Source organism: Apis mellifera, linkage group LG1 (genome assembly GCF_003254395.2).
Source record: "Apis mellifera strain DH4 linkage group LG1, Amel_HAv3.1, whole genome shotgun sequence".
NCBI classification, from domain to species: domain Eukaryota; kingdom Metazoa; phylum Arthropoda; class Insecta; order Hymenoptera; family Apidae; genus Apis; species Apis mellifera.
This window is the reverse complement of record NC_037638.1, coordinates 5,267,404-5,290,181: the sequence shown is the minus strand read 5'-3', so window position 1 is coordinate 5,290,181 and position 22,778 is coordinate 5,267,404. Positions and strand designations below refer to the sequence as shown.

At 27.7% G+C, this 22,778-nt stretch overlaps 1 protein-coding gene and 1 long non-coding RNA gene across 15 annotated transcripts in view; one reads left to right on the top strand and one right to left on the bottom strand.

Moving 5' to 3' along the window:
* The window catches only part of LOC409468 (venom metalloproteinase 3), a 68,062-nt gene that overhangs the window by 20,906 nt on the left and 24,378 nt on the right, over positions 1-22,778 (bottom strand). For 7 of the 12 annotated variants that reach the window (XM_006562770.3, XM_016916096.2, XM_016916121.2 and 4 more), the window contains one exon: positions 2,477-2,574. In XM_006562770.3, coding sequence (XP_006562833.2) covers positions 2,477-2,536 — 60 coding nt within the window. In that variant the 5' untranslated portion in view covers positions 2,537-2,574. Of the gene's footprint in view, positions 1-2,476; positions 2,575-4,009; positions 4,237-4,334; positions 4,528-6,298; positions 6,349-21,634; positions 21,933-22,778 lie in introns of those variants that run through there. The other 5 variants (XM_006562769.3, XM_016916134.2, XM_006562768.3 and 2 more) reach the window with 5 other exon arrangements.
* The window catches only part of LOC102653866, a 50,878-nt gene that overhangs the window by 16,434 nt on the left and 11,666 nt on the right, over positions 1-22,778 (top strand). The window contains exons 1-2 of one of the 3 annotated variants that reach the window (XR_003306534.1): positions 10,731-11,006; positions 14,335-14,542. The exons of 1 other annotated variant lie outside the window; for it this stretch is intronic. This is a non-coding gene — a long non-coding RNA (uncharacterized LOC102653866). Of the gene's footprint in view, positions 1-10,730; positions 11,007-14,334; positions 14,543-22,778 lie in introns of those variants that run through there. One more of the 3 variants, XR_003306537.1, reaches the window with a different exon arrangement.

Genomic DNA, 22,778 nt, shown 5'->3' with positions numbered 1-22,778 from the left:
TAATGTTTCTCTCTCGAAAATTAATCGTGTGACGTTTATTATATAAAAAATTTTATAAAAAAATTTTTTTGATTTTTATAAAAAAATCAAATTGTTTTTTTAAAAATATCGATATAAAGATTAAAAACGTAGATGATTTATAAGTATTGAAAAAAATCGAAAGAATTAAATTATTTATTGTGAATTTTCTTTTCCTGGAGATCCCTAGATTTCTGTACCTATTTTTTTTTTTTGTTTCTTGTACAAAGGCAAATTGATTGTCTAATTTTTAAAAAAATTAAACCTTATCTACGTGTCCCGATATTAAAATTAAAAAAAATTTGGGAATGGAATTTCCTAGTGATTTAATCTGTTCCATATATTTCCCTAGTTCCCTAGTTTAGTTTATCTCGCACCTCTGTTTTAAAAATTCAACGACATTATCATTTGATTTATTTAAATCTGAAATCCGCCTTTATATCTCACGCTCACAAATCATTCAAATCTCGCGATCGCACGACAGATTCTGTCCGTTGGAAATTGCAATTGATTGCACCGAATCTAAAAAAAAAATTGTAATATATTATAGATTTCGTGGATTTATGGAAGCTTAGAGTGCCGTATAATTAATAACCTCTCTCTCTCCACTGTTGGTCGACACGTGTGAAATACAGCAAACATAGCACCAGTCTAACGATGAATTACAATTGAATCGTCTGATATCAATGAAAATATCATATTTCCTACGAGCTTTGACGATATATTTACAAATGGAATTGCAATGTAAACAGAAAAGATATCACGCGATATCAAATTCTTCTTATCAAATTCTTCAAGTTCTTTTGGGAAAATCCGAATCAAATTTTTGCCCATTAAGAATTATCTTCTTTTTTTTTTTTTTTTTTATCGTGCTTCTTATCAAATCCTACTTGAGCTCTGTCAACTCAAATACTATCCATCTCCAGTTTGATTTATTTATTATCAACCTCTTTTTTTATTTACTCTTATCGATCGTTCCATTATTAATACTGGCTTATTAAAATGATTTATTTCTTTCGCGAGGATCAATCTCGATCTTCTAAGAGATCTCGTTATTCAATTATTATTCGTTTCTTTTCATTTCCAATATACATATATTCTTCGATTAATTTCAAAATTAATTCGAGAATCGATCGATCGATCGAAAATATGAAACGATATTTTCGAAAGCTAATTTATCGATCGATTCGGATCGTGAATCGTTCAAAGCGATGCGAAAATCGAATTATATCGAAAAAGTTAGATCGGTGTTCAATGCAGTAATTTATTCCTCTCTCTTCCCACGTTACTTTACCGATGACGTTTATCGCCGCCATTGTCCCTATTATCCTCGTGCTCGCATTCTTTTACGACACTTGACTCACTTTTCACTTCCCATTGTGCAAAATCCTGAGAGAGAGAGAGAGAGAGAGGGAGAGAGAAGCGATACCATCTGTTCAAGCATTTTCCACGAAATGTTTTCTTAATTATTCATTATGAAATTGTATGTTGTATTCGATTGAAGGAGAAAAGAAGAAGAAGAAGAAGAAGAATTTATTCCTTCGCGAATTAATTATTTCAGCAGTGAAATATTTCACGGTCTATTTCATTGAAAAATCGTTTCGCAAATGTTCAACGATTGTTTGATATTTCAGATGGGTGAAACAAGTTTATCGATCTTTATTTTGAATAGATTCTTTTGGAAAATTAAGGATAAATAGAATATTTGTTCTGGTTATTTTATTTATTTTATTTTTTTTTTTATAAAAAATTTATATTGCGAAATTGCAATTTCGGATTTTTCTAATATTATTATATTATTATATTTATAATGTTATAATTCATTAACGATTATTAAAAATAATCGAATCATATAAGAAAACTCCGTCGATAATATCGTGAAATGATAATTAATTAAATGGATAGAATTGAAATTATATATATATATTTTTTAAATTAAAATTATCAATAATCTGCAATTTTCAACTTTGAAAATTTAAGATATATATATATATATATATATATATATATCTATTTTAATATTAAAATTCATTGATAATATTAAAAAAAATCAAATTATGCAAGAGATCTCCGTCGATAACATTATAAAATCATAAATATGATTATTATTACCACTGGTAATATATTAAAATATTATTAAAAGTCGAATTATGCAAAGAAGTTCTATTAATAACGTAAAATGATAAACATAAATAGCAGCATAATTATCTGTTCTTTCTTCTTCTACTGAGGAAGCACCTAACGTTACCGACGGAAGCCAATGTTTACGCAGCGTGAATTGGTCTTGCAATCAGCGTTGGATCGACAATTAACTTTGTCCGATTCCGCGGAATAATCTTGTCATTTCAAGTCAACGCCACGACCACGTATACACGTGTTCTTTGTTTTAAGGAAACATTTGCACGGGAATAAAACATTGTCCTTGCCGATCCCGATGGTACTCGACAAATACTGTTACCTTGTGGCATCGTACAAGAGGTAGAACGACCATGCAGAGAAGGACAAGGGCACGAATCATTTTGCGTGAAAATATTCCTGGCGGGCTGCGTCACATCGCTGAAACATGAAATCGGAAAAATTGTTGTGAATGAACGTATGAAAATGGAAGAATTATTGAATTCACAAGGATAATTATTTTTATTAATTGCGTTGGAAATATAATACAAGTAGAAAGAGAAGAAAAATAATTGAAAAAAAAATTTTTTAATTTTTAGTAACAAAATGTTTTATATTAAAATTTTTGAACAGTAAAAAGTTTGAATGATATTTTATATTTTTATTTGGTTTAGAATAAGAGATAAATATTTTGTATTTAAAAATTTTGAAAATATTTTGAATTTTCATAATTTGAAGCTTTAAATTTTTTTTAGATACAAGATATAAGATATTTTTTTAGAAATTTTATATATTTAATATTTAATATGTGTAAAATATATTTTTCTATTTTGAAAAGAATTGTTCGTGCATTTTTGATCGAAAATCAAAAATCGAATCTCAAGAATAAGTAAGTTCACACTGTTACTTATTTTCGAAATATTTTTAGACATAATGAATATAAATGTATCACATAAATGACACGTTTTTAAGAGATAGGCATTTCAGATAATAACGCACAACAGTTTTCCAATGATACTATAGACTTATTAACATATAAATTACGAAGAGCCATACTAAAAATGATATAGATAAAGGTGAAGTCATTTTTATAGTTTGTGTAATAAGTTTTATGTGGTGTAATTCTTTTTAAATATATGGAGGAATACTATACATGTAAAATTTACATAATAAAGTAATCGAGTAATAAGCAATTTGTAGGAAATTATTATGTGATGCAAAGTTATAGATATTTTTATGAATATTTGATGAGGAAAGATACTTTAATATAAAAATTTAACTTTATAACTGATCGAATACAATGTTAAATTCTTGTCACGAATTAATAAGAACATTAATAATAACCTCAAAAAACACTTTGTGATTTAAGAAAAAAAATAAATAACAAGCAAAAAATTTTAACTAAAGAGATAAATCTACAATTTACAAAATCCTTTCATTTTCTAAATAAATAAAACAAGAAAAGAAATCTTGATAAAAAAATATTGAAATTAATATAATTTTAAATTCGTTCCAAACATCTTCTTAAAATATGTAAGATACACACACACACACACATATATATATGAAACAATTTCGGAAAATCAATTTCATAACAAACACAAAAATTGACATGACAAAAATATTAATTAAAACTTATTTATTAATTTATAAATTTGTTAGATTCACTCATCCCTGTCTCACTCTATCTAGGTCACATCACCATCTCACTCTATCTTCATCTCGCTTTTGTTCGAAGCCAACTGAAGTTGGCTTCGAAATAATAACTCGCAAACGAACCTCGATCGATATTTTACAATCGATCTCTCTACAAAGATCGACCACAATTATATCAAAACATCCTGTAGAGGAAAATGTTACACACGTATCGACATACCGACGTGTTAATGTTACAAACATCGTCGTTTAGAATATATTGCGCTAACGAGGTCCGGCCGCGCAGCAACAATTTGCTCGCTGGCCAGAAACTGATATCTCTCACGGTGGAAATGTAATTACAACGAGTCGCGGTGCTGCGATGAAGAAATACGTGCGCAGTTACATAATTTTCGCCTCGCCCGCTGCGCAACGCGCTCGAAGAAAGAAAGGAAGAATGAAGAAAAGGACAGATAGATAGAGAGAGAGAAAGGAAGGAGGGAGAAGAAAAAGAAAATAAAGAAGATAGGAAGACCGAGAGGAAACGGCGGCAACTATCAACTAACCTGCATGTCGGTTCGGTTCACGCATGCCTGGGACTAAACAAACGACAAAGAAGACGAGCAGAGAAGGTGACGTTTTAACATGCGAATAAGACACGACGACGATCCCGGAAGGAAAGTTGGATCAGCATTGAATCAACGCCCACGTTGCGCGTCAAAATGAAAACTTTCGATTGCTGCCGTTTGTTAAAAATCGCGAAACCGGAATGGCGCGGGGGAGGGAGGGGAGAAGGGAAGGAGGAGGAGAAAAAAGGACGAAGATTAGATTAGAAAGTAGTTCATTGTTGGATCAATCGAAATTGGATTGTGATATAACAATAATAATAATAATGTGTGATAATAAAGTGTTGAAGGATGATGATATATGTGTGTTGTGATATATGATAAACGATACATTTGTGTCTAAATAGAAGATCGGCTATAGTGACCTATATGAACTTTTAGATTATATATTTCAAATAGAATTTATTTTCTTTATAAAATAATAATGATCGATAATGACGTTAAACGTTAAAATATTTTGAAATTTTTAAATGAGCATTGCTTCGAGGAATCATTTTGAATAGAAGATTATTTTAATTTTAAAAATTTATTTATCTCCAAAAGTAATTTTCACGAAGAAAATTTTATTGCACGATTATTGTAGATTGCATTCTTTCAAGAGTATATAAACACGTATACTATTAATCTCGTAATGAAGTGATGCTGTTGCAAATGCTTTAGCATTTTAAATGAGGAGGGACGATTAAAATTACAAAGTAGTTAGGTATTAATAACATATGTATTTTACTCGTGTTCCTCGTAAGGATTTAAGATGAAAAAAATATAATGTTTCATTGTTCACATAGATTTTTCTTCACGAGAATTAATGTATCTTATCGTTGAAATTTTAAATTTTAAGTTTCAAAATTCAAAAGATCCAAATATATAGAAAAAATATTTTAAACGGTCATCTTGAATTAAAAATGTTTATCATTATATTAATAATCATTTATCATTAATATCAGTAATATTTATCAATTATCATTAAATTGTTAATGAAAGTTTTGTTATAACGATAAAATATGTAAAATGTTTCCATAATTAATTTAATATCAATAATATTTACTTTTAAGTTGGAAATTGAATAACAAAGAAGCCCAATTTCTTGTAATTGAAATTCCAATTATATTTTACAGAGCAATAAAAATGCTTTTAATAACATAAAAATAATTCAAATTAAGCAAAATGGAACTTTCTATTATTAGTAAAATATATATATACATATATTTGTATATTGAAATTCTATGATGAAATAACAAATTTATATATTACGTTTGGAATGAAAAATTTAATAGTTAAATAATAAAAAAAAAAAAAAAAAAAAGAAGAAGAAATTACCCTGTTTCGACCAGTCTGGTTATCGTAATAACCGGAAACTTCATTTACATTCAATGGAACATACTCATAGAGTGATAAATATAGTCGAAACTCTTTTAACGTTCCATACATACAATTCCGTATATTAGGTTATTCGAAAAGTTTGTAGCGTTTTTAATGGTCGAAATACAATATTCCATTCCATATTGTTAGTACTCGTTATACGTCTATTATTAACTTAGGTGCCAATTTAGAAATTACTGACTATTTTCTTTCATCCATTCATTTCTTGAATACATCGAAGATGAAAGTAAAAAAACAGCGAGTGTGAATAAAATAGAGAGAAAGATTCCTCTTTCTTATTTCCGATGTTATTGGAAGTACGAGTGTTTCGGGCTCGTGACAGATCGGAAAAATTCGGGCGAGTTCGGCTAATTCCCTCTATTCGGTTAATCGAAATATAATTATAACGCGTTCGATGTATAATATATAATATATAATATTACGAATATTCGATATATCGAAAGCGAATACGTGTCATATATTGTTTTTCCTGCTAAAACTTTTTAAAATTAAAAATGATAATTAAAAAAAGTATAAATATTTACCAATAGACAGCTTTCTATTTGTTCTTGAGTTTTACTCTTACGAATATTACGTAACGGACGGAGAGCAGTGTCGTGTTAGTCACAATGACTTCGAGCCGCGATCTACGATCTTTTCTGTAGATATAATCGTGCATTATGTACTTTGTTACACGTAGATCGATATTTTACATAGTCGTGAGTTGGGAAAAATTGCAGTTTGTATTTCTTTTCTGAATTCTAGATAAATCCTGTTCTATTACACACCGCAACCTATTATTTACTTCTAGACGTGATACTGGAAACGTGTTTCAAGTATTAGGGGATTTGAAAGTGTCCAATTTGTACGTTTGTACGTATTGGAATATTATTTATCAATAATATTATTATTATTTTATTACGAACAATTGAATGCAAGACAAAGTAAACTTTTTATGAAAAAAAGAATGCATACAATTAAAATATATGCAAGAAATAAAATAATAAATTATTGAATTATATTTAAACTACTACTGTTAATGGATAAGCTTAAACAAATAAACAAAGAATAACGAAATTCAAGCACAAAAACAGAAATAAAATAAACATAACAGCAATTGTATGTAATAATTAAGAAACTAATTTTCCTTCTGATAAAACGTTATGTTCAATTCCATAATTATGTGATCCAATGCTTTAGCACCACAAAATAAAAACTTTCGCACGATCCTATTACGCTTTTTTGAAGGTCGAACGCTATCTCCCCAAGAGTATACATAGAAACGGTATTTCCTATTGGAACAATGGCCGCTTTATTTTCGTTACTTCCCATGGATTTCACCTATTCGTCGACGAAATTCTCATTTTCGTCTGAATAACGATCGGGTCATTGACGACTCGGTTCGTGAATCTTAATAAATGGAAGCGATCAAGGACGGAAGAAAAAAGGAAAAAAGGAGCGATCCACTGAAAATTAATGCCATAAATATCGAGAGTATGCAAACTGGTTCTCGTTGAAAACGATCATGCGACATCGAAAATGCTTTCGTTCTCGGTAGGCTGCAAATTAAACAAATGGTGCTTTTCCTCGTAATCACGGGCAATAATAATAGCAACACTTTCACTCTTGTAAACTTTTTGACTTGGGAACGCGTATTCCCGAGATTTTTATCGGGATTCTCAGTACTTTTAATTGTTCACGTGGAAAAGTTTAATTACATCCCTGTTTCAATGGTTTCCAAATAAAACTATTTTTCCGTTTTTGGCGAGAAATACCGAAGTTGATGAAACTTTGAACGAATAATTCAAAAAATATTAATAATGGACTCTAGGGAACTCTAGAAGATATCTAGGGGAAATTAATGGTTAAATACTTTAGGAAATAAAAGAGATTTTATTTAATTTGTTTCCGATATTCTTTATAATATAAAGGTAGAAAATTTGATAATTTGATTTATTAGAAGAAAACTGTTCGTACGAAAAAATTTTCAAAGTGTTTGTTTTAATTAATTCAAATAATAGCGTGTGTATCTGAATAAAAGCAAAATCCAATTAAACTTAATTAATCGAGATAAATGAAATAAATGTATATATGTATGTAAGTAATGTTGGTAATTTCAAATTTTTATATAGAATTTCATTGAGAAATTCATCATTATTCGTATTCAATTCTACAGTTTACTATTTAGAATCGAAAGTCATTCACATGGTCGACGTTGATCAAGATTATTTGCATGATTTTCCTATGATACTATGCATTCACGTTGCTTCTATTGTTACTTCAATTAACGTGAAAATTGTAAGAGAGGAATATTAACATAATCTTAGTGATAAATAATTTTTTTCTATTTTTCTTTTTTTTTAATAAAGTTATAATTTTTTTTTCAAAAATATCTTCAATGAATTGAAAGTTACATTATCGATCTTCTGTTGAATTGCAATTGAGAATGAAATACGACGTGAAAAAATTTTTCAAGGCGATTCAAATCCGTGTACTGATTAATTATTAAAAAATTAATTGGATTTTTATTATTATCAGTTGGGAGTGATTGATTATGCTCGTCGATCGTGGGAACATGTTCTTTTCAACTTCTTGATTTCTTCATTCAACCGTCTTTTGCTTATAAGTACAAAAGGAGTGAATGAGAATTATTAATATGATACACGAGACGTTAATTTGCGAATATGTTTATACGATTAAATTATACAAAGATCAAGATATGACCTTTTTACATTTATTGACAAAATTGTTATTTATTTTCATTTTAATTATTAACGAAGAATTTTTTATTTGACGAAATTTAAATTGATCTGATTTTAGGGGATTCTAGGATAGTCTAGGGACCTCTAGATATCCTAAGAAATAGAGATAGAAATTCTATTCGATTTAATTTAAGACTCGTAAGAAATTTTAACGCAGAAGTTTTTTTTTTTTTTTAAGTATTTTCGTTTTAATTATTAACGAAGAATTTTTTATTTGACGAAATTTAAATTGATCTGATTTTAGGGGATTCTAGGATAGTCTAGGGAACTCTAGAGATAGAAATTCTATTCGATTTAATTTAAGACTCGTAAGAAATTTTAACGCAAAAGTTTTTTTTTTCCAATGCAAATATTTCACTTTGAATACAATGATTTATTATGAAATCTATGTGTATTTTTTAAACGTATAATAAAATCCCGTCGGGCAGTGCCTACTGTGAAGATCAACCGATATGATATCACATGTAAGAGTTCGATGACAAAACTCTTTTAATTCCTGTGATCGTTAAAAACTATCCTTAATATTTATTATCACGTTTAATATCGTGTTAAATATCACGTTTAATATTGCATTCCTCTTTTTGAAATTGAAATTGAAATCTCTTTGAAAAAAAAAAAACGGAGATAAAAAAGAAAGAAAAAAAAAAATAAAAATAAACAAGACGAAATTCAATTCTTTGTCATTCTTAGATGTCAACGAGAAGATTTCCATTTTTGTTTCATACAAATAAAATAGAAAATAGTTTTTACGATGTGTTGTGAAGAAGAGTCTTCTTCAAGAGATTTCTTGTTATTGAATGGATTCTGACGCAATTTCTCGACGACTTGAATGAAACACTCCACAATGGCCATTTTTTTCTTTTTCTTTCTTTTTATTAAGAAAAAAAAAAAAAAAAGATCAGGTTTTCGCGGAGAACCATTGACGAAGATTTAGAGCTTTGTGCCAGTGGAAGAGTAATTGGGCTAAATATTTCGAGTTCATTGTGTGGATTTTGGGTTAAAAGAGCACGTCTTGGTCTTTGGTCTTTTGTCTGTGGAAAGGATAAAAAGTTAATTTGTGAAACAGGCAATTATCTATCATTATTTCCCCTTTAATTATGTTGTAGACCAGTAATGTGTCCTCATTAACATAAATTCTCATTTTTGAAGAAGGACGATTTATCATTTACCTTGTTCGTGGAAAATAATCTTATCAATTGTTAAAATCTTTCGCCAATTTTTAAAAATTTATATTAAATTTGTGATTAAAATTTTTAAGAGAAAATAATTAAAAAATTTTTTAACAAAAATCTACGGAAATAATTTTAAAATTATTATCCAGTAAAAAAAAATTATAAAAAAGAAAAAAAAAATAAAATGCTTCATTTTAATATTTTAAAAGAGAGATATTTTCTTTTCTTACTTCGTTTTTTATTTTTTTATATTTTTATATAAATTTGCAAAATTCAATAATTAGCAATAACAAAATATATTAAAAAAAAGTATCGTTACCATAAAAGACAATTTTTTTAGGATGGCTAATAAACGTTGTAAATTTAGGAGGAATGCATGAAATATGAGAATCGTTGGGCCTGGTCAGATCCAGTTATGTTGATTTTACCAAACTTTAGTTATTGATTCCTGGAAACCGTGTACATTCACCGAAATAAAAGATTCGCAAATTATTGCGAAATGAATTTTTTGCTTGTCTCGCAGACGGTTAATTAAAAATACGTATTCATTCATCAGAAAAGAAGAATGGCCATTGTCAAACCGATCTTACAGTTGGCCATATCAGTCGAAGATATAAATTGGGAATAAATTTAAAAAATAAAATCTATTAAGAAAAATCAAGAAAAATTAATATAATTTGATAAATCAATGATTTTCACTTGCCAAATAATGCGACAAAATAAAGGGAGACGATAATTTTTCATTCTTAAATGAAAATAATGAAAAGTAAATCAAAACTGTAAAATATTACATTATTTAAAAAATTTGGTTATTTATATCTATACAGAGTCGATCTGAAACATTGAAACAAAGACAAATATTTATACACAAAAATATTGTGTTATTTCTTTTGATACTCGATTAGGTTATGTCACGATTCTGTACAAAAATAATTTTTTAATACAAATACAAATACAACCATATACATTATTCGAACAGCACTCAATCCCTATTTTCATTAAATTCTAATTTCACTTTATTTACCGTTGCAATTTATTTCATTAACGTAATTTTATTAACGTAAACGACACGTCACTCGTAGTTTCTGGTTCAACTGGTAGATCATCGTAACATTATTGCAGTTTGCAAATGCCACCTAGTAGCGTTTTTAAGAAGTCACAGAGAAGCATCGAAGTAAAGGGCAACTAGTTTTATCGCGTTCCGTAGTCAGGTTAAAACGTGGTAGAAAAACGATCGGAGAATCGATTGCGAAAAATAATATCTTGTAGAATTATACATGTATCAAGATAGATTGGCAAATGGAATAAATATTATTATGGTACGTATTAAGAATCGTTTTACTTTCTTTTCATCTCAAATATGCCTGAATAGCAGGAAGCGATGGAAAGTTGTTGCGACGTCACCAGGCGAAACTTTAAAAGTGATTCACTGTGTATGTTGCTCGTTTATAGGTGTTTAGGAGCTTGGAAAGAATATTTGAGTGAAATTGTGGCGGGAAACGTGATAGTTTGCGCGCACGAGAAATTTTGTTACTTTTACTTGAATATCAGTCGAAGACTTTTATCGTGAACGCGGAACTTGAGATTTTAAATTGTTAGGTTAAGACTGACTACGTAATTGTGATATCGATCGAAGTAAAGTTTAAATTTTGACGATACTCTCAGTATTGTCTCGCGAATAATTTATCATCTAAAAATAATGGTTAATCCACGAGTTGCAGGTTGTAGATTATAGGTTATAAACGTCACTTTTAAGCCAAATATGATAATCTAGTAATGAATTGACAAGTCAGAATTTGTAGGTTATAAATTGCCTATATAATTTTAAGTCAAATTAACCAATATATATTCAACAATCGTAATACGGCTAATCCATGCAAAATAAATATTCTTTTATAATCTATAAAATTTTTCCTTTCAATACTTATTTAAATATCAGTCAAATGATAAAATATATACAAAAATAATATTATAAATATATATATATATATATATATATATATATATATACTATAAAATTAAAGATTTCATTTGTAATATCAATACATTTTGTAGTTTATATAAACGTGCAAAAATCAATTGGTTGAATTTAAAAGGTTGCCAGATCACTTTCTTTACAGTTTGATTGCTCGTATCTAGAAGGAAGTAACGAGAAGCCGTTTCTTCCGGTTAGAAGACTGGTCGAGACGAATCGACTAGCAAGAGAGATCACAGACTATGACCACAAGCTCTCTTAATCTTAGAGCGTGTTGCAATTAAGTTGTTTATTTCATGGACACTTCTATATTATTTTTTTTTCTATAAGAAATTATACCTATTAGAGTCGAGAGTCGTTTCCGGATTTTCTGTGGTTATTCAATTAAACAAATATTGTAATTTTATTTGTTCACCATATGTATCTTTTATATTTGTTATACTTGTATTTTCTTTTTTGTATTTCTTATATTATACATATATTATAAATAAATATTATTACTATTAATTGTGCTTAATCAATTATCTTATGTTAATTTATCAAAAAATTAAATTATTGTAACATATTTGATAATTAATATTAATACAAAATTATGTATAAAATTAAATTTTAACGCGAATTCAATTTAAATTAGATCATCAATCATTGTTGCTTTCGTTATAAGAATATTTATTTCAGATGAATTATATATTTATCATCGTAATTAGTATTTACTCGTACATTTCTCGTATTAATTGAACGGTTTCTCGATTTCACATATAAAGAAAAAGTCTATGTATTTTTTCTGGTGTCTATGATATTTCACACCTTTACACTGGTTACATCGAATTCTAATTATTGCTAAATTATTGAAACTTTGTGTGTCAATTAGTGAATATTTCTCAGAAAATTTCTCAATTCTTAACTCCTTTGTGTTAATTAATCAGGGATAATAATGAATATTTGCAACAACATGTGAAACGTTAAAAATTATCAGACAAAATTATTTTAAAAATTACAACAATTTTTTGAAATAAAATAACATTAAAAAGATTCGATTAAAATTAAAAAACTAACAATGAAAAATACAAATTGAAAATAAAGGAAGATTTATAGCACAAAATTAAGTTGAAAATGTGGAATAAAATTTTTTTCTATCTCATTTTTTTGAGAAAATTGAACAAATGTGCAAACATTCTCAAGTCTTGAATTTTGAAATTCAATTTTCTCAAAAAAGAGTCTTCAAATGAAAAAATATTATTCTATATTTTTTAACTTATTTTTATATTGAAAAATCAGTTCCATTCATGTCTCAAACACGATTCTCGACACGTTTTGTTATTAAATTAATTTATTCTAATTTAATTGCATTAATAATATTAATCCATTGTTCTAGATTTAATTTAACAAAATAAAATCTGGAATATAATATAAAAAAATGTATATAGTAGCAAATTTCCGAAACAATAAAATTAATCTCCATTGACCTTTTATCTCGATTTACCGAGATAAATTAATTCTCATCCTTGATTTAGCCATGTATTCCTTTAAAATACATTCGTCTTTAAAACGAGATATATAGCTTCTTCTTTATTGTGGACAACGATGTGAAATCGATGGTAATCGATCGAATGTGAAAAATAAAAAATTAATTATCATCAACCTTGAAAGGAGCGCATTATTCTTAAATTGAAATTATTTCTTGCTGCTCGATGGATAAGAGAAGATTCGAATTAATTTGTTACTCAGAAAATTGAAACACGGAAATAACATTCTGAAATTTCTATTTTATCTATCTTCGTACAAAAAGTTTCTTTTAAGAAGTAGAAATAAAAACTGGTTTTAATTGATATTGTACATTTAACTTCCAAATAAGAAAAAAAAATAATAATAATAATCCTACAAGAATAACAGCTATCAATTGTAAATTTGTTCTTAAAAAATTTATCCCTTTTTTATATCAAACTTGCTTTCAAATTTGTCTAATTTATATAATTAAAGAGATATCTGATCTAAATTAAATAAAATTAAATTTCTTTCATCTCTTGAATACCAACTTTTCTGCAAATGTAATTTTTCTTCTGAATATCAATCTGAATGAGAAATGATAATACTGTTTAATGTCGTGAAATTTTTGTTTATCAATTAATTTTGAGTCAGCATTTAGAATTTTGTCTCAAGTTACATCAAGATTTATACATCATAGAATCTCATTACATCTATGATTTCACTGTCGTTTTATGTTTTACTGTTAATTGATACATGTCCATCAATTACCTCACAATTGTAAATTATTATGAAATTCATTAATTAAAAATATTCTTTTTCTGCTTATATCAAACAGTTAGTTAGTAATAATTAATCAAATATTTTATTATTTTCATCACGCTTCTCTCAATCATAATTTCCAATTTTTTAATTAATTACCAAAATCTCAAGATTCCACATTTTATCTATATCTCTTATCTCTCAGTTTATATCTCAGTTTTTATCTTTCAAATAATTTCAACATAATACAAACATAAATACTTTTATTAATATTCATTGTGTAACTATAAGATCATGCTCAAAGACATGAAGACACAAAAACTTAATTCTTCATTTTATCTTAGATTAATAAATGCATTGTCACAATCTCAAGTTGTACCACCATTTTGTTTTCCAATAAAGATTCAATCTTGTCTATGAGACAGGAGGCGAAAAACACCATCTACCGGTCATTAATTCTGTTCCTATTTGGCGTGGCTCATGGGCAGCTAGTGCGAACAAGGTGATACGGTTCATTCGGTGTTAATGTACTCGACTTTCTCTCTCATATGTCAGTCGGTACGCGGTCACGAGTAGTCGTTCCAAACCCATGGTCATCCTTCGAGGACACAACCAATATATCTTCTGTTTGCGGTACGTCAAGTATGATCACTTTACTTTCGTTCACAACAATTATTCATCATAACCTCACAGCTTGCAAATATTTATTACAATGTTCCTTTTAACATTTAACACTACTAGTATTTTGTTATTTGCATGATTCTTGTGTGTTATTTATACTATATTTAGTTGATATATTTTCACACATTTTTTGCAATCTAATTAAAATATTTGCTTAAATATTAGTAGTAGAATAGTGATAAATACAGGAAATTTTATAATATCTTTAATTATATTAAGATAATGCTAGTTAAAATTATTCATCTAATTTCAATTCAATTTTCTAATTAATTATTTATATCAATAATCATAAAAATTTCAATATATATTCTGTAGAGGTATCCAACACTTTGATATTTCATTTAATATTTTATTTATATATTATATTATTCAATAGTTTGATATTTCATTTAAAATCTCTCTTACATTTTTATCCTTATAAATTTTTGAAAAGATAGGTCAGTAAAGAAAACTTTAAACTCAAACTTCAATTTTTAAGTGTGAACTATAATTAAAATAAATTGCTGAACGAAACTTGACATTGATCCTTTATTTTTGACCCAGTCTGTAATAAAGCAATTATTCTTATGAAGGTTAAGATCACTAAATTAGAGAATGATAGGTAGTTAAAGACGAAGAAGAAATGAGAGTTCAAGTTCATTTAAAGAAACTTATATATGTATATATATATATATATGCTTCAGCATGAAATTACTGGTTTTATTGAATTCAAGTCCAAGGGAAATTTTTGTCTCAATAATTAAGATGATTTCCAAATGAGTTCTATATTTTAAAATATTTAAATTTTGCAATATAACCTCATGATAAAATAAATTCATTATTTTTTCAATTTATAATTTTATCAATATATATAATACCTTTATTACAACGGCTAAATGCATTTAGCCGTTTCGAAAGTGGAAATAAAGAGGATGAAGGAATCGATCTATGTATTTGTCACGAAGACATTAAATGTACGAATTTATTATTCATAATATAAATTGAATTGAAAATGTAAATTTAAGATGTCTTGTTTTTGATAATTTTTTTTTTTTCTACAATATCTTTTTCCCCGCTTATCTCATTGACGTTTACGATGTTTAAATATTAATAATGAGGCATACATAACCTTGATCGTGACTTACGGCAAAATGCAAAAAGAAAAAAAAAAAAGCATTTTTCGAATCGATTTTACTATCATTTAACAATATAAATTTTTAAACCAAATTCCAACAATAAAAAAACATATATATATATGAAAAAAAAATAACGATAATCAATGAAATAATAAAATTACACAAGATGTATTCAAAGAACTAATTAAACCAATTTTCTTTACCGACAGCGCAAAAATATTGTTGAATAATAATTCGCTTATTAAATATTATTTATGCGAGATTCAATTATAATTAATTGATATCGGGATTCTAGGCACACATCCATTAAATGTTACACGAGGAAAAATTAAATCTTAATTCTTTCCATTCTCCACTATTTTTAAATATCGATCGTCCAATCTCGTCGATAATCTCACGGAATGTCCCTAGTCTTCATTTTGTCTCAGGGACACGTAGGGAAATTATAGCCGCGTGTAAATATTAAATATTATTAAATATTAAATATTATTTATGCGAGATTCAATTATAATTAATTGATATCGGGGATTCTAGGCGCACATACAAACATCCATTAAATGTTACATAGAAAAGGAGGAAAAATTAAATCTTATTCCATTCTCCGTTATTTTTAAATATCGATCGTCGGTAATCTCACGGTATGTCCCTAGTCTTCGTTTTGTCTCAGGGACACGTAGGGAATTATAGTTGCGTGTGTAAATCATCGTACACAGACAGACTGGTGTACAAGTGTCGGAGCGTGATCATGAGAATTTCATTACCTTGGTACATTTTTCCAGATCGTCGGCCATGCCTCAAGGAGTCCGGAAATCATTTTTATTGGAATCTTAAGCGGTCGTCATTATCTCGGTTATAACAGAGCCTGACAAGTGGAAAGACACTCGTCGACTCATTTATTTGAGGGAAGCCCGCGAAGAGTATATTTTTTTAAATATCACCGCGCTAATTAAATCGACGTTTAAAGAAAAATGGATCGATTTCTTCGATTTTCCAGCGGGATAAAAATTTTTTTTCTTAAAAAGATTTAAATTATTAACTGTATCACGTTGTATAACACTAAAACAAAATTCGTAAATATTTAACTAAAGCGAAAATTTGAAAATATGGATCGATAATTGTGTAAATTTTAAGACACGTACGTTTTCCTTCCATAAGAAAATTTTAATAAATACGCCTAATAAATATTTAAAAAAAAGAAAAAAAAAGATTTTAAAGATTTTAAAGTATTTTTAAATTAAGAATTTTTAATTATGAACATAATATTCCGAAATATAATTAATTTTTTCATATGTAATTAAACTTCTTTCTTTTTTTTTTTTTATTATTATTTATATTTATATGAAAATTATAATTGGTTTCAGCTCGCTCAACATAATAATAAGAAATGAGATGAAACGAAAATTTTAAAAATTTAGGGTTAATATAAATCTTTAAATTTACCAAGTTTAATATTTCCACTACGGTATAAAAAGATTAAAGAGACATCAATGGAGGCGCTATCACGCGACGAAAGTGACTTCAACGCGTGGTAACAGAGATTTATATTGTCCCTATCATATTGGTTGACTCATGCTCACTTCGAATTAAGAATTTTGCATACATTATGTCATCTAAATTATTCACAAATTATTCTGTATTTCTATATTTTATGTACATTATAGTTTCTTTTTTTTTTTTTCTTTTTCCTTTCCTTCCTTTTTCCTTCTTTTTTTTTTTTCTTTTTTAGAATTTACAGTTATCATTTGTACGTGTGTTTTTTTTTCGAATATGACTCATCACATACGCGTAACGCATTAATCCGACAAATATATCCGGATATTGTACCCATCTTTGGATAATAATAACAACAGATAAAGATTTTTATCCACGAACGATATAAATTTTAACGTATAATTTTTATCGATATTTGTCATAATCCAAAAATATATCCTCACATTTTTTTTTTTTTTTTTATAATATAAATATATATTAATTTAATCTTTTTTTTTTTTTCTATCCCCTTGTCCACTCTATGTTAGTTTGTATATGATTATTTATGATAATTGATAACTGTGTAACTCGTGCAAATAAATCACGGTAAATAAATGATAATTATTACATTCTTTCGATATACATATATATATGTATATGTTTGTATTTATACGTGTTAATAAATGTCAGGGTCGTTTCTTTCAAGATCGATGGTAAACCAATCCAAACAATGATGTGAATTTTTTACAATGTTTATAAACATTTTCATTTTCGAACGATGTTTATTAACATTAAAGCATTTGAATAGAAATATCCTGTTTCGAAATCGGTGATGATAATAATCTTTCGTGCAAATATTTATACACATATTTTCGTGGTAAAAGGGTTGAAGAAAAATTTATTATATTCGCGTGGATAATAATTGAGAAGATTATTAATTTTTAATAAAATTGGAATTACGATGAAAAAAATAGCGCAACGATGATTATACGATTATTCGATTTTCAACGAAAGGAATATTTTTTTTTAATAAACGAATTACTTAAATATGTCAAAATTGAGAAAAAAACCACGTCTTCCTCGATTTTTATCGAATATCCTCGACGAGAGAGATTTGCTGATTAGATTTATTTTTTTTTTTTTTTTCTTTTTAAAACCATCATTCTTCATCATATCATCGTTTATTTAAATTCATATTTTTATATTTCCAATTCTAAATATTAGGCGGTTTTAATTTAAGAAACTTATTTCGTCCGTCGAAATTCGATTGAGAAACCGATATTTAATATTTCCGCAAGTTGAAAATAATTGGCAAATGCGTAATTGCCAAAAATAATACGAGAGATGAATCGACAAGTTTTCTATTTTTTTTTTTCAGAGAAAAACACGAGTCATTCATCTTGCTCATTTTTTACCACTTTCGAGTGATAAAAACGGAAATGAGTCAGAATGAAAATAAGATTGTACTTCAATTATCGAGTTAATTTTTTACTTAATTTTGTTTTACTCGATGATCAAAAGTCGCGTGGCCAAGTCTTTGTTATCGTGAAGAAAGAAAATCACCGTTAATTATGCTTTGCTTTTGCTATTTGCCCATGTTGCCATGATAACTAGTTGATCACGTGACTAAAAACCACGTGACGAAAATCACGTGACCGAAAACCACGTGACGAAAACCACGTGACCAAAAACCACGTGACCTCTAGTTTACAGTACAGATTCCACATACCGTTTATTCGATCATTTATTCTAATCGTTTTTCTGATTTTTTTTTTTGAATATTGCATATGATAATTTTCATGCTTTTTAATTTTTTCCCTATCTTTGACAATTCTTGATTGATATCGAAACTGGATATTACATCTTGTAACATGCGCATCTGAAAAAAAAAAAAAAACGGAGGAAATATTCGATCGAAACAGGTGTTTCCTAGCAAATGTATTCAGTTGGAAGTGTTGTAACCTCAATAATGGACATACCGATAGGCGAAATATCTTTTTCGTTCTAAAAAAAGGTAGTTGACATCGGTAGATTAATTACATTTTCAGATATCCCTAAGTCTTCGTTAAAAAAAAAATAACGAAATTACATTTAGTAGGAATAAAAATTTTTACGATCACATTGCTTAAACTATATTTTTCCAATTTACTCTTTTTTATCGAGTTTAAATTTACATATTAATTTTTATTATATAAAAATTTTCTCTTCGATTAAATCCAATATCGATTAATACTTTATATATATTATTGGATCATAAAAGAGAAAATAAAAATATTTTTTATCATATTCCGAATTCGAAATATTAAAATTAATTCGATCCTTTTTCCAATTTTTTATACTGAAACTTTCTAAAGATTATTTTATATCAACACAAATATACATAAATCATATCTCATTAAATAAATTATTATATCTCCAGTGTCTGTTTATATACTTTTTGTTTCAAAAAAATAACAATCTCTTTGCTATAACAAATATAGTCGTACGTTAATGAAACAATATCACAACAACTTGATTAAATTCGAAACGATTCGCCGCCTCTGTTCTTCCCAATGTACAATTTAATTTTCTTTATAAATATTTCGTAAGACAATGGTACAAAATTATACAAATAAATTCAATCTCAAAATCATACTTTATTCCCGTCCAAACATGTATCACACGGCAAATACTATTATTACTCGCGCACCTTTCCCGGTGCGTAATTAAAATGCCACCACCGAGACAAATTAACGATCCCACGAGAGCTACGAGAACAAGCAGAGAAAGCAACGACGCCCGAGGTTATTAAACTCACTCTTATTATAATATGTTCGCGAGTTTATAACCTGATACATCCGCGATTCATCCTTCGAAATATACAGCCGAACAAACATATTACAAGTGTCGACTAACAGCCATGATTGATGACGATCAAAAATCGACAGAAGAGAAGATAATTATTTATCACGTTCGAAGATACGAGAGGCTCCACACTGTCTGCCACGAATCAATGTCACTCGAAGAATGATTAATAGATGTTTTCTTTAATTTTTTACAAATTTGCTTCCTTTTCATTTTGCTTTTAGAATCGTCGATTCTTTTTATGTAATTTGTCGCGTAAATATATCTGGTATTAATTTAGAAATTAATTTAAATAATGATAGAAAAATATTAGAATGATGTATGTGAATTATAATTGTAATAAAACTATATGAAACTATTCAAATTTTTATAATTTTTAATTTATTTTTAATAATTAATTTAGCCTTTCTATCGTGTTTCAGTATGATCTAAAATTAACCTCTCTATTGATTGTATAAAAAGTTAGAAAAAATTATCTATTTCCATTAAATTGTATATTTTAGCAAAATTCATTTATTTTTTCTATATCTATTTTTGCTATAAATTAATAAAAAATATATCGAGAATATTTTAAAAAATATATATATATATATATATACATGCGATATAGGTTATGTACGGTTAGTGACATTCCCCGTTAATATTACATATGCAATATCTTCAAGCTTGTATTACAGTGTTTCGGGCGGAACAATACTCATTGTGAAACACTGTGCTTCTGATAATTCCAGTTAGACTGCAATCGACCTGTCTACCAGTTAAAAATAACGGTGACAATGTACGCACGCGGCCACGCGAGCCGAAAAACGCTCCATATAAAAAAATTATGTAAAATATCAAGGATCGAGCCTGACTGATGTTACTAATGAAATACTGGATATGTATATACAAGCGGGAGGCACAGCAGTCGAACTGGTATAAATAATATTCAACTTCTTCATCTACATGTTTTCATAAATATGTGGAAAGTCAAAGGATTATGGAAATCGATATTCGCGATATATATTGAATGTATATTTCAATGATATTGTTTGTCTTTTACTATTTTTTTTCTTTTTCTCTTTTGCAATATATATACCCGAGGCGGATCGTTTCAATAGCCAATTTTAAAAAATGATCGTTTTTTCGAAAGAAGTGAGTCATTGAGATAAGTGAAAAGAAATTTATATCTGTTCAAGGATAACGTGTAAAAATTAAAAGAATGGTCTTAACATTTTTTTTTTAGATAACATTATTTTGAAAGAATTTGTATACGATTAATAATAATTTTGTTGATTAATCTAATATATAAACCTTTAAAAATTTTTATATCTATATTTTAGGTTATGATCGTTGTAAATTTTGTTACGATATAATTTATAAAAAATTCAAGAAAAAAATATTTTCATTCTATCAGTATAAATATAAACTAATATATATATATGTAAATTATATTATATATTATAATATAAATACTTTAAAGTTATAAATAATAAACTTATTATTAATCTATCAATTAATATTTACTTCAGAAATAAAATTATTTTATCAGAATATAAAAATCTAACCTCAATGACTTATAATGCAGAATGGTTAAGAATTAATAAATATCAAAAATGTCAAAATTAAAACTTACTTTCGGCTGCATCAAAAACACGAAGAAGAACACAATGGAAAGCAGCAAGAGCTGCAAAATATGGCGACACTTTCGTGGGGGCCAATTCATATTTCAGTCACTCGTAAATCGCAACACACAATTACGGTTTTTCGCGCGTTCTTAGAATAAAGGAGAGCGATCGAGCCGGCATATAACGTTCTCACGCATATAGAGAAAAAGACTGGTCACAATCTAACCTGTATCGTTTGTACGTATATATAATTCGGTGTAAATTTCTAGACTGCGTGCCACGATCTGCTCACTAGTTCTTGCGACAACACATTTACGACTTCCGCGATTCGATATCGCATTAATAAGTGCGCCATTTCTTGCGATAGTACCAAAGATATATCGCAGTTGCGCATGACAGTATCGATCGTGGTATCACGGCTACTATTGAACGAACGTATCGATACATCGATACTGCGCGCTGTTCAATATCTGCGACATTGTTTGTATACATATCGAGCTCGGAATTTAATTTCTTTTCTTTATCGTAAAATCTGCCTCGTGGAACTCTATAGTAAATTACCTTGAATAAAATTCGAACTATTTTGGAACATACGGAAGATAATTAAATATATAAAATCAATTTTTTCAATATTTAAATGTGTACAGGTTATGTTCATTGAAAAAGATATGTTTAACGTTTTATTTTTTGTAAATTATACGTTTTGTGTGTTATGTGAGTAAATGATTTAAACGATAGCAATATTATATATGTTTTTATGAAGGTAAATAAAATTAAATAATCATATTAATGATTAAATTTAACTCAAAAGGACTTTAAAGTATTTTTTTAAATTCTTTAAAAAAAAATGATAAAAACATCTTGTTCCATAAATTAAAAAAAAACAACGATTAAGAACTTTCGATTTGCAAAGCATTAATAAATCTTGTTGTTTATGTAAAGAACGGAAATCGTTGTTCACGAAGGAACAAGATCGGCATATTTCTTGCAACGATTTCAATGGTAATTCGTGTATCGATAAAGCTTATGCAAGAGTTGTTACCCGTATCTGGAGCAGAAATTTAAAAGGTGTCAGAGTATTTCTTGTATCGGCATGAAACTAGACCGGCGAAAATTTCGTAATCTTTTCGTGACTTTTTATCGTGCAGAGGA